General features: G+C 40.5%; 1 protein-coding gene across 5 annotated transcripts in view; it reads left to right on the forward strand.

The window, feature by feature from the left end:
* Positions 1-159: 159 nt before the first annotated feature.
* The window catches only part of tsc2 (TSC complex subunit 2), a 29,321-nt gene continuing 17,052 nt past the window's right edge, over positions 160-12,428 (forward strand). For 2 of the 5 annotated variants that reach the window (XM_077572052.1, XM_077572053.1), the window contains exons 1-25: positions 165-355; positions 2,343-2,516; positions 2,929-3,015; positions 3,092-3,202; positions 3,286-3,433; positions 3,596-3,713; positions 3,790-3,838; positions 4,015-4,140; positions 4,226-4,299; positions 4,672-4,798; positions 5,780-5,923; positions 5,998-6,135; positions 6,229-6,332; positions 6,435-6,516; positions 6,750-6,905; positions 6,977-7,096; positions 7,202-7,324; positions 7,389-7,495; positions 7,598-7,766; positions 7,852-7,974; positions 8,065-8,169; positions 9,226-9,415; positions 9,520-9,613; positions 9,688-9,790; positions 10,002-10,096. In XM_077572052.1, coding sequence (XP_077428178.1) covers positions 2,382-2,516; positions 2,929-3,015; positions 3,092-3,202; positions 3,286-3,433; positions 3,596-3,713; positions 3,790-3,838; positions 4,015-4,140; positions 4,226-4,299; positions 4,672-4,798; positions 5,780-5,923; positions 5,998-6,135; positions 6,229-6,332; positions 6,435-6,516; positions 6,750-6,905; positions 6,977-7,096; positions 7,202-7,324; positions 7,389-7,495; positions 7,598-7,766; positions 7,852-7,974; positions 8,065-8,169; positions 9,226-9,415; positions 9,520-9,613; positions 9,688-9,790; positions 10,002-10,096 — 2,828 coding nt within the window. In that variant the 5' untranslated portion in view covers positions 165-355; positions 2,343-2,381. Of the gene's footprint in view, positions 356-2,342; positions 2,517-2,928; positions 3,016-3,091; positions 3,203-3,285; positions 3,434-3,595; positions 3,714-3,789; positions 3,839-4,014; positions 4,141-4,225; positions 4,300-4,671; positions 4,799-5,779; positions 5,924-5,997; positions 6,136-6,228; positions 6,333-6,434; positions 6,517-6,749; positions 6,906-6,976; positions 7,097-7,201; positions 7,325-7,388; positions 7,496-7,597; positions 7,767-7,851; positions 7,975-8,064; positions 8,170-9,225; positions 9,416-9,519; positions 9,614-9,687; positions 9,791-10,001; positions 10,097-12,428 lie in introns of all 5 variants that reach the window. The other 3 variants (XM_077572054.1, XM_077572055.1, XR_013294932.1) reach the window with 2 other exon arrangements.

Genomic DNA, 12,428 nt, shown 5'->3' on the forward strand with positions numbered 1-12,428 from the left:
CCTGGAGTCAAAATAAGATCAATTTATTAATATTCAATGAAAAGTGACTCTTAAATTGTATTGTGTGGTAATTTGGTCAACTGAAAACAAAATGTTTGTGAAGGGTGAAGTTTAGGTAGCACTGGACTACATTTCCCAAGGGACAGCGAACGCGTTTTGGCCGGAAGTCACCGTGTCAGACGGTCGGTGTGTCATCCGATCGGGGAGTGGAGGACTGTGCTGTGCTTGCTACAGAACAACACTCCCGCGGGGTGTATTTAATCACAATTCAATGTACAGACTTGGCTAGGACTCCTTCCGCTGCAGAAGCGAAGCTGTGACTGAATGACACAAAAAAGGACTCAACTCGAATAAGGTGAGAGAAGTAGGCGATTGGGAGGAGGGGGGCGGTGTTTACCACTCAAGGAATGCTAGCCTCCTGCAGTCAGTGGTAAAGCTAACGGGTCAGCAACGCCATGATCATGATGCAATTATCTTAATTCAGCCGAGTTTAATGTTTAGTCCTAATGATGTCCATATCCCCTGGCCGGAGACAAGTTACAACGATGTCGCCGTTAAATGGAAGCAGAGAAGGGGTTGTTTGTTTGCTTCACTCCCTTCCCTTTTGCTCCTACGTCAAGTGCACAGCACATGGCAAACATTCTTTAAATGTATCCCTAATCTTGAAAACATATTCTACTGCATGATAAGCCTATTTGGTTTTAACATCTGGTTTATGCTTTGCCCATTTGCAACAGACATTGCATTTGAATTGACCAGAATATGTGAGTTTTGATGCAGTATATTAGCTATATTGTATTTTTAAATTTGACTTAAGTATGGTTCACACAGAAATCTGTGATGCACCTTCACTCATGGATATGTTTGATTTTCTTGTGATAACCATTTTTAGTCCTGCAATTAAAATTGAATGGCCATGTGCAATTTTAATAATTGTCCTCTTCTCCTGAGGTTTTCTTTTTAAACCCTTAAAAGGCTGCCTCAACACCAAAAACAGTCAGCGATACTGAAACAAGACAAAAATTGCAATCTCTCAACGCAGAGGTATTTCTGAGTGGTCCTCTGCCTACGATCCGGCCAGGTGATGAGCATTTCAGCCGGATAATGTCTCTCTCGAAATGGCTGACAAGCGTCTCTGCTTCTTATTCATCTAACTCTATTGACAATCTTTCTATTGTTTATGAATGTTGCCAGCACATCTTGTTAAGAACAAGATCCCGGGTACAAACAGCCAAAATGAGTTTCCACCTCAGGGTGTCTAGGCTCACCCTGAGAGATAGGGTGAGAAGCTCGGTCATCCAGGAGGGGCTCAAAGTAGAGCCGCTGCTCCTCCACGTTGACGGAAGCCAGTTGAGGTGGCTCGGGCACCTGGTTTGGATGGCTCCTGGACGCCTCCTTGGAGAGGTGTTCGGGGCATGTCCCAACAGTGGGAGTCCCCGGGACACGCTGGAGACACTATGTCTCTCGGTTGGCCTGGTAACGCCTTGGGATCCTGCAGGAGGAGCTAGATGAAGTGGCTGGGGAGAGGGAAGTCTGGGCTTCCCTGCTAAAGCTGCTGCCCTTGCCACCTGACCCCAGATAAGCAGTAGATAATGAATGGATCAACGTTGCCATCTTTTCCAACACAAAGGGATTTATGTCAATAAGCAGGGGGTCAGATTACTGGCAGCCAATCTCCACAACGTGTGTCAGTAGGTGCCCCGTTTCCCAAAACAAAGGCCACGATGACCCACAACAACAGATAAGAAGAGAGTCTGGTGCAACTGGAAAACAATCTCCCACACGCCTCCCTTTAGAACAGATTGATTTGTCTGCATCTGCCCAAACTCCAATCACCCCAAACGACGCCTGGCAAACACCACCACCTGCTAATTGAATGCAAACCCAGCAGGGCTCTAAGATCCGCAGACTTGGGTCAATTAGTGGAACCCTGAGTTCAAAGTAAACACGTTGAAGCTGCTTTTAACTGATATACTGGCTGCACACAAATGGAATAAGCTGCCAACAGAAGTGAAGTCAGCCCGGAGTGTAACTGCTTTTAAATCCAGGTTAAAAACGTTGCTTTTTTTTAAATACCTTTGATTACGGTCCTTTAAACATTTTTAAATCATGTTTTTTTTCTTTTACGTATTTTCGAAAACTTGTTTGCTGTAAATATTTTTAAAGTTTGCTGTTTAATGTCGTTTCAACATTGTCAATGTAGTACTGTATTTTTTTTTTGTACATTTTGTAAGATACTTTTGTTTTCTCTGCTTTGCTTCTGTCTTTCCTTGTGTATGAAATGTGCTATAGAAATAAACCTGCCTTGCCTTGCCTTAATGCGTTTCACTCTCTATTCACAGCCTTCCATTGTAGCCTGCACACCCCGCTTTGCTTAAAAAATGACTAAACAACCAAGCAAAGAAAGCTTAAAAGACAAGATGAAGGGGATATTTGGTCTTGGACCCCCGCGACCCCTCAGCAAACAGAGTGACCACAAATCATCTGAGTTTATCATTACAACTGATATCATCAAGGTAAGTTAGAGACTATTTCTGTATGCCAAAACTCATGATGTCCTTAAGGCACAGGTGTTAAAGTGCGGTCCTTGATGGCCACAGTTCTGCCTGCTTTAGATGTTATCAGGCTTATGCAGAAACCTGGTAATGTCCTTGATCATTTGATTCAGGTGTGTTGGAGAAGGGAAACCTCAGTCTAAAACATGTAGGATAGTGGCCCTTCAGGACCTAGGTTTGAGACCTATGCCCTAGGGGTTACATCACATGACTTGATGTTTAAAAATTGACACCAATGTGATGAAATAGTCAATTAGTCACTAATAATATCATTAATGCTTTTTGCAGGTGAAGGGAATGCTCTAATCATCAAAATGGACAGCTCATATACACATTTATTTTTTGACCTTCCTCTCCCCACTTTTGTTTTCAGGAGCTCCACCCTGAATGTGGCCTAAGTACCCGCATCCGCACAATGAATCACATTTGTGATCTCGCCAAAACAAAAAGATTTGAAGAGGTGAGTGCTTTCATATTGTTGCCTGATGTAAACTTGTCAAACGCTACCGTACATTTGTACTGTGTGCGTTTGGCAGCATGCAGTAGCGGCGGTGTGGAAATCTGTGGAGGACATGCTGACACCGGAACAACCTCCCGAGGCCAGACATGCTGTCCTGCTGCTGCTCAAGGCCATTATACAGGGACAGGTTGATACATACAACATAGATATATGCTTTGAAAATGACGACAGATGTATTTCCAAAGACATATTCATGTTTCTTTTTGGAAGGGCGAGCAACTCGGGGCCCTGAGAGCTTACTTTTTCAAGGTGATCAGAGACTACCAACCATGTAATGAAGATCTTTCGGACAGACTGGAAGTGTTCAAGGCCTTAACTGAGAATGGGAAGGACATCACATACCTTGAGGAGGACATAGGTGAGTTAGCTGAATATGTACAGTAAACGCTTCACTTGGGTCATTTTTGGGGTCTTCGTGATATATAGTCATCAACATCAAAGCTCTTTGTGTTCAGCAAGCGTCACATTTTTTATGTATCTATCATTGACATAGAGTCTCATCTCTCTTTTGTCCGTTTAGCTCGCTTTGTCCTGTTGTGGATGGACATTGGTCTCACCTCTGACTTTCTTCACGTTCTTGTCAATCTAGTAAAATTCAACAGTTGTTACTTGGACCAAAATGTCTCCATCATGGTCCAGTAAGTCACACAGCCAGTGCTACAGACCTGCCTTGTTGTCTAACTAGCTATGATTATGATTTGGGCTTTTCTGCAGGAAAATCTGTCTTCTCTGCAACAGAACGACCTCTTCAACAGATATTGAGGTTGGTTATTTTTACTTAAGTTGTCCAATTAACTGGACAGACGGGGCACAAGCAATTCTTACAGTAGTAGCGACATTTCGGGGAAAAAACAACAACTTTTGGCCTTGTTGAACTGCAGTATTTCAGAAACCAGATTGTGTGTTTTATTTTTATTTTTATTTTTTTTTACGTTTCAGGTGGCTCTCCAAGTCCTTGATGCAGTGGTGTGTTACAACTGTCTCCCTTCAGACTCTCTTTGTGTCTTCATCGTCACACTGTGCCATACAGTCAATGTCAAAGAATTCTGTGAATCCTGCTGGAAAGTAAGTAGAAAGGCATTTGAACGCTCTTAATTTAAGGGCTAACAATTAACTGCCTCCTCTTCTTGTTTTTTGTTGTCTCACGCAGTTGATGAGGAAAGTGCTGGGCACTCACCTTGGCCACAGTGCTATTTACAGAATGTGCCGCATCATGGAAGAGAGGTATTGTTTCCCATTAGGACATAATTTGGAACTGTGCAATGTTTTAAAATGTTTGCACTGTGCGATAGCCGAACAGTTACATTTTTGCAAATTATGTAAACATGTTTGCCACTAAACTAATAAACAACCTTTTTAAATTGTTCTTATGTTCATTGTGAAGCATACCCCTTCTTATATATTATTATTATTTTTTTTCTGTTGTCATTTTGTAAAAGTGTTGGAAAACTAGGAAAATAAGAATTACATTGTTCATACCATTGTGCTTTTGCTGTGACATGACAAATAAACATGTTCAATCTTGACTGCTTTTTATAGCTTGGTATGGGTCTCTCATTTGATTTGATGTCCCTAACTTCCTGTGCTGTCCATCAGGGTGTACATGGAAGATGCACCGTTGTTGAGAGGAGCTGTATTCTTTGTTGGAATGGCACTGTGGGGCGCGCACAGGCTGCCTGCACTCAAAAACACCCCCACACTGGTTCTGCCTTCTTTTTACAAGGTAAAACATATGCAACCCCAGCAGATTTTGTCATAGTTTCAGATGTCTACATCTATTAATGGCATAATGCTCTAATTTGTTTCACACAGACATTACAAGTTGTTTTTCTGTGCAAGTCCTTATCTAATGCCATAAGTCTGATATTTGAACTTTCTGCTCTTATGGTAAATGACATTTGACGCACACCAGTGGGAGGCTGCTTCAATGCATGGTGCTGCCAGGTCCACTGGAAGCAAATTACTGTTCAGTGTCTTGCTCAAGGACACTTAGACATGGTGGATTGAACCCACAACCTCTTTCTGTCTATCCGTCGATCCCTAAAGTGATTGTTAATTTCACATCAGGGTTTGTCAAGGTTTGTCCAAGGTCCCGAACGTTCACCAGGCGTTCGCCTGTACTTTTTGCAAGGACATGTTCAAAGTTTCTTTGCAACAAGAAAGATTCTTAAGGCTCCAGGTGAGCATTTAGCAAACGGTAAGCGCACGTTTGCGAACCTTGAACAAACCCTGACGAACTCTGATGGGAGCGAACATTTACTACCTTTGCCAACACTTGCAAATGTTCAGCTCGACGTTGCGTTAAGGAACAGTCTGAAAACAGCTTCCCTTATGCAACTAAGCAATTGTTTCAAATTGACTTTGTCTGTCTGTCTGTCTGTCTGCAGTATGACACACGTGGTTAGCATGTCTGCCTGACAGTTCTTAACCCGTAAGGCAGAAAAGACCAGACAAATACTAAAATGTCTTTATTATTTGTCTTCTTTAGCATATTTGATACTGGAGTAATCCAAAAGTATTTAAAAATAATCAAGTTGCATGATTTGAGTATTATGTTACTTGGATTACATTACTAACTACATTTTTTAACAGGTAGTTGGTAACTGCAGATACATTTGTGAAGTCACCCTCCCCACCCTACAAGTACGTGCAAAATAATTAGGGTGACTGCTGTAATTTTTTTTCTTTTTTCTCTTCCACTAAGGCCATGTCGTGTGCCAATGAAGTGGTGTCCTATGAAATTGTCCTCTCCATCACCCGACTGATTAAGAAATATGGCAAGGAGCTGCAAGTTGTTACTTGGGACATTCTACTGGGCATCATAGAGCGGCTGTTGCAGCAGATTCAGGTACACGTGCGCACACCAGACATCTTCGGTGCAAAATGTCCTTTTTACCAAAACGTTCTCAATTATCGTCATAGGCAATAGGCAGTCCTGAATTAAAGGCCATCGTCTATGAGCTGTTGACAACAGTAGAAGAGTTGTATGAGCAGAATGGTTACCACGGTTCCACGGAGAAGTTCTTCACTCTGGTGGAGAAGTGTGCCGACAAAAGACCTGTTAGTCTTGTGCCATCTCACTTTCTAATGTCAATTTATTTCTTTTTTTAATATACAGCATCTCTGTCCCTCTTGCTCTGTTTGTGTTGAAAGGACGCGTCGGTGCTGACCCTCATCTCGTACAGGGCCCAGTCCATTCAGCCCGCCAAGGATGGCTGGATTCAGAGCCTTCATCGACTGATGGAGAAATTCTTCAGGTGGGATCCACACACTGATATTACCGTTTGGTACAATAGTTTAGTCTCACTCACACCCTGAATGTGTTTCATAATGGTTCCGGTCCACTGTCTCCCTAAAAGAAATGAGAGCCGCAGCGTGATCAGGATCAAAGTCCTTCACATCCTGTCTTTTGTTTTAAGCACCAACCGCCAACTATATGAGGTATATACAGTGTACTATTTTGTTTAAAAAAAAATTGTTGGACCCTCTGCACCATTCTAAATATCTTGTGCTATTCATTTTTGTTTCACACATTTTCCATTTGATGTTATGCTGTCACAGATGTTAGAGAATTAATTGTAAAAAAGTGGAAATTGATCATTGTGATTGAATGTTATCTTTAAATGTAATTAATGAGCCTAATTGTAATAGAAATTCATCATTTTCTTTTTCAGGATGAGTTGATAGAAATGGTAGTGATCCCCCAGCTTAGTGGAATCGCTGAAGACCGAGACCTGACCGTAAGAAAACAAGCTACCCAGCTTTTGGTCGATCTAGCTGAGGGCTGTAACACCCACCACTTCACTAGCCTGTTGGACATTATTGAGCGGGTACGAGCACATTAAAAAACACAGCGTAACCTATGGCCCATATTAAGTATGTTTTAATTGCTGCTTTCTAGGTTGCAAGCCGTTCTCTGGTGTGTTCAGGGCCTACGGACGTTTCAGAGAGGGAGCACACAGCAGAGTCACCAATGGAGGATGTCAAGACTGCAATATTGGGACTGCTTGAGATTCTTCAGGTGGATTGATAGTAATTATTTGTAGAAATATGTTGCTAAATGAAAATTATGGAAGTTAAAATGAAAGGATTTTATAAAAACAAATAGTTTGTTTTCTCTCTCTAGAGTAAACTTTACAATCTGCCAGCCAGCCACGCCACTCGAGTTTATGAAATGCTTATCAGCCATCTGCAGCTCCACTACAAGAACAAGTACTGTTCTGTGATTGCTTCTAGTATCAGACTACAGGTAAGTTTGACTAGATTCATTTCTGCACAGTTCTCTTTATTTTAAAACACCCGTTTGTCTTTAGGTGTTAGACTTCTTCTTGATGATGCGAGCAGATTCTATTCACCGCGTTGGTGTTCCCAACAAAGATGGGGCCATGAGATTTAGCCCTTATTGCTACTGTGATTTAGGGTCAGTGCTTGCACGTGCGGACACACACACACACACACACACACACACACACACACACTTGATCACTGATTGATTTCATGTTCTTGTCTTTCAACGACTCAGGGAGCCAGAAAAAAGAGCAAGTGAGAAGAAGCCACCAGGTCCAACGTCCCCACCTGCCACCGGCGCTCCTCCTCCCGCAGCTCCTCCTCCTTCTGTCACTACACCAATTCGTTTTGCCTACCTGCCCTACTCACCTGCTTTCAGTGTTCTCCTGCAGTGCCTCAAGATGGTACACATGATTTTAGTTTTAAAAATTGACCACAGACCCCGATATTGTGAACACTCAGGAATATTTTTTTGTTTTAATTGTGCAGGAGACCGATTGGAAGGTGGTGAAATTGGTCTTGGAGAAGCTGCCATGGACGCTACAGTACAAAGTTCTGCTGCTTACATCACCTTGCAGTTTAGACCAGCTTTGTTCTACTCTCTGCTGCATGGTAATACATTCTTATCTAACCATGTGCAGGTATGCACACCATCAAAGCCACTTCACTGTGAGAACTCAGGATTGCTTCCTCTGCATGTAGGTGAAGACGCCAGAGGGATTTTCAAGAACGGATGTTCAGCTGGCTGTGGTTCCCGTCCTAACGGCGATCACCTCCTATCACACCTACCTGGAGCAATCAAGACAAGTATATACCACAGTCTGTAGAAGCAGCTTTTGACCACTGAGAAGAGGTTATGCTAAACCTTTAAGCTTTAAAAAAAAAAAAAAACTCGTAATCATCCACAATTTCAGCGATACTAGGGGTCAGCAACCTTTCCTGTCAAAAGGGCCATTTTAGGCCCGATAAATAACCAAAAATGTGTCTGGAGCCGCATAACATTTGAAGATTGTGGAAACAGTGTTAGTCTAATACTGTACCGAGTGCAAATGACACAAAAATATGCAGCATCCAATACTTTGACATTAATTTTCTCTTACCTTTCATCTTTAGTTTTTGGATTTTTTTACATGTAATTTTTTTGTAACATTTTTTAGCCTTTTATGCCTTTCTCTGACATTTTTGGCAATTTTATGGACATATGGCATTTTTTGCCTCGCTACCTCCTTTTTGAAAATTTGATGGCTATTTTTTAAAAAAAATACTTTTTTTCTGGCAATTTTGTGGACATTTCATGGTAATTTTCGGGATTTCTTCTTTTGTTTTTGGACATTTTGTAGTTACTTTTTGAACATTTTCTTTTCTGCATTTTTTTATTCAATAATTTTCTGACTTTTTTTTCTCCCAAAATATTTTCAGCCTTTCTTTTTTTTTTTTTGGTTAATTTTTGGATATTTTATTTTCTGCCTTTTTAATTCAATTTTTGTGCACATTTTATAGTAAATTTCTGATTTTCCTCTTCCATTTCGGACATTTTATGATAATTTTTTGAGGAAATTAAAAAAAAAGAACCCATTCATCTTTTTCTGACAAAGTAAAAATTTGGATGCTTACATTTTTAGGAATATTTAATTATTCATTATAAATCATTAATTCATTTGAAAAGTAATTTATTGTAAAACAAATACAAATATGTAAAAAAAAAATAAATAATAATAATTTCATTTTTTTTAAGAGATCCATAGGGAGCCACAGGAGAGTGACTAAAAAAACACACATTTCCACATAGTTAAACCCTTCCAGGCTTTAAAAAAATGCTTCACTACACTCGGCTGCAGTGACGTTTCCTTTTCTCTTTTACAGAGAGAGTTGGTCATGTGTCTTGAGACAGGCCTCATTTACCGCTGTGCCAAGCAGTGTGTGGTGGCTCTTACAATGTGCACGGTGGAGATGCCTGACATCATGATCAAGCTGCTGCCTGCTCTTATCGTCAAGCTCACACACATCTCTGCAACAGTTGCCATGGCATCTCCAATGCTTGAGTTCCTTTCAAGTGAGTACCGGAGTCACTTTTTAACCAATGTTATAAACTCAAGGTCATTTTTATGAAGCTGCCCGCACAAATGCTTTGGCTAATGTTTTATTTCTGTCCAACAGCTCTTGTGCGTCTACCTCACCTTTATGCCAACTTTGTAGCTGAGCAATATGTTAGCGTGTTTGCCATCTCACTACCCTACACTAACCCGTCCAAGTAAGTGCTCACAAATATACAAACACACGAATCCAAAATCATTCTGACATGTTATTTTTGACCATTTCCACCAGGTTCAACCAGTATATCGTATCTCTTGCCCACCATGTGATCGCTATGTGGTTTATTCGCTGCAGACTTCCCTTCCGTAAAGATTTTGTTCAGTACATCACAAAGGTGCGCGTGCTCATGTCTCTGCAATAACTTCAACCCTAGTTATAGTACCAGTACCTACATTGTGTATTGCTATGAATTTTAACTGAAACGTCATCCTATCTTTTTACTTTAATTTCTTTCAGCCATGACTTAAATTCTTTAGTTTTAGTTTTCTTTCATGAATTGTACTTTTGACACACATTTCTTTGGATTGCTTTGTTTTCCCTCCCAGGGTTTGCGATCCAATGTGCTGCTGCCATTCGACGATGGGCACGAGCAGAGTTCTTTTCGTGCCCGAAGCACAAGCCTCAATGAAAGACCCAAAAGGTAAAGAATATATTCTGACACATTTGTTAGTGGGGATGTAACTCTGGAACAAGAAGCACCATACACTGTTGTGCAAAAAGCTTGGGGTTGCCAAGGTAACAGAGTCTTGGCATTTACAATGAGTGCCCCCAGGTTGCCATGGTGATCATTAGTCTATTTTGAATAATTTATTTTACATTTTGAAATTCGTGCACAGTGGATGGACAAGATAGCTTTGAAATCCATTTATTTTAGTGTGGAAAAAAACGTGAGACGTACGTACATTATGTGGCGAAAATTTTTATTCATTTTTTTTTATTAAATAAAGGCTTGTAGTGTAGAATTGCATGATATTATATTATCCAGGTGTTTTTGTTGCCTTGTCCATCACCTGTCTTTGGTAAAAGTACATCCCGTTGAAAGATCAAAAGTTTCCCCACCTCTACTTTCACATCATGTCATGTCATGATTTGCATGCACACAATGAGAAATCCAATGTATTTCTCATATAGAGAGAGATAAGGAAGTTTTCTCTGCAAGGAGTGTATTACATTCTTAGTTTTTCATAGTTTCCCTTTTTCTTTTAGTTTAAGAAACGTTCCACAGCGCATTTGAAAGACAACTCATGAAAAAAAGGGATACAAACCTTTTCGGCGTGACAAAGCAGAAAAGAGAGCTGAAACTCGCTATGTGACAACGCAATTTTACACCATATATTTTCCTTTTGCGCAATTCAAAAGAAACACATTTGAAAAATCCTTACCTCCACAAATCAATTAGACATAAACCTCAGCAGACGTCAGCAAATCATTAAATCATTCATCCTGTTGTCTTTGGTCTGCTCTTGGCTTATTGTGACATGTCATAAATATTCCATTTACGATTGAGTGCAAATCATAAATGTACTTGAACTACACATACAGTAGATACTCTCTAAAGTCTGCCAGAATCCGTCTCAGGATGCTGGTCGACCTCGACCTCTCAATGTACATGTTGTGTAGATCATACAAGTGGTGAGTTGCATCACAAATATGCCTTATGCATCTGTTTTTAACATTAGGAATTTTAACAAGTGGATACAAATTGTGTTAAATGAAAATGTCGGTCCCATTGCACAACAATCATCCGGTGGCTCCTTCTGTCTGTGTTATTCAGTTTTCTTGCGCTTAAGCTTCCTTCTTGTTCGTCTTTCTCCTGACCAGGGGCCTCATTTATAAAGCTCGCGTACGATCAAAATGAGGCCAAAACTTTGCGTACAAACATTTCTGTGCCAAAGTTGGTATTTATAGAAAACAAACTTGAACGTGAAACTTTACGCGCCGCCACGTCAAATCTGGACCTACCGTACGCAATCCGCACATTCTGGAGACATGGGAAAACAGTGACACAAAACAGCTTTGTGGTGCATTTCCATTCCTCAAACGGCGTGTATGCTGGATGTTGGGTCACATTAATGTTTGTTTTGCTCCAGACTTGCTCCGATGACACAAGAACACCACGCAGCAGAAAGCACACAAATTAACTTAATTAAACATTTTAAACGCTCGTCTTCTCTCATTAATCACCTATCATGCAATAAATCATATTAATGACAACTAATGTGGACAAATACTGCACACACAACAATTTACGCGCCTACAGTAATTTCACCCGCCCGTCGACACAAATGTCATTGCAATATAAAAGGCTACATAAAACCATTATATTGACACAAGACCATACGGATACAAATGAGCTAGAATACAGTCAGGCACAAGCATCTTTGCTATGGAGCGTGACGCTTTGTCCTGCAAATAAATAAATAAATAAAGGAAAGAAATGCGTCATAAAGTCTCTCTTAAGCAGTCCACCCAGCTGTGGTCGTGTTCAATGAAGATCCATAACCAACACATTGGGAATAATAAGAACAATAATGAGGTGGCCTATTGATCGCCTCATTTTTGCCTCTGCAATTACAACTCAATTTCCCTATAGTGCATTAAGTAAAGACAATAAGATTGGTGAAATTATTTCTTTATGCTCACCTTTGTATCATACCAAATTATTATTATTATTGTATTTTTCTTTCATTATTATTCACACAAAAGTTCAATGTAGCCTACATCGTGGTGAAGTTAGCCTTCTTTCTTGCCTTTCCCTGTCCGTCATCCATTGTTGTGATTTTATGATCGCCGTCATGTGCTGCTTATGAATACGCAAATCCATTCATGAGTAGATTTGCATTTCCTAATATGGGGGGAAATAGGCAGACTTGGGGCGGGGAACGGCGTTGAATCAGTTGGGACGTATGGCATTTCTAAAGGGAAATTGCGTGCAGGTGTGCGTCTACGCATGGTTTTTAAAATCTAAATTT

Source organism: Vanacampus margaritifer, chromosome 7 (assembly GCF_051991255.1).
Source record: "Vanacampus margaritifer isolate UIUO_Vmar chromosome 7, RoL_Vmar_1.0, whole genome shotgun sequence".
Classification (NCBI taxonomy): domain Eukaryota; kingdom Metazoa; phylum Chordata; class Actinopteri; order Syngnathiformes; family Syngnathidae; genus Vanacampus; species Vanacampus margaritifer.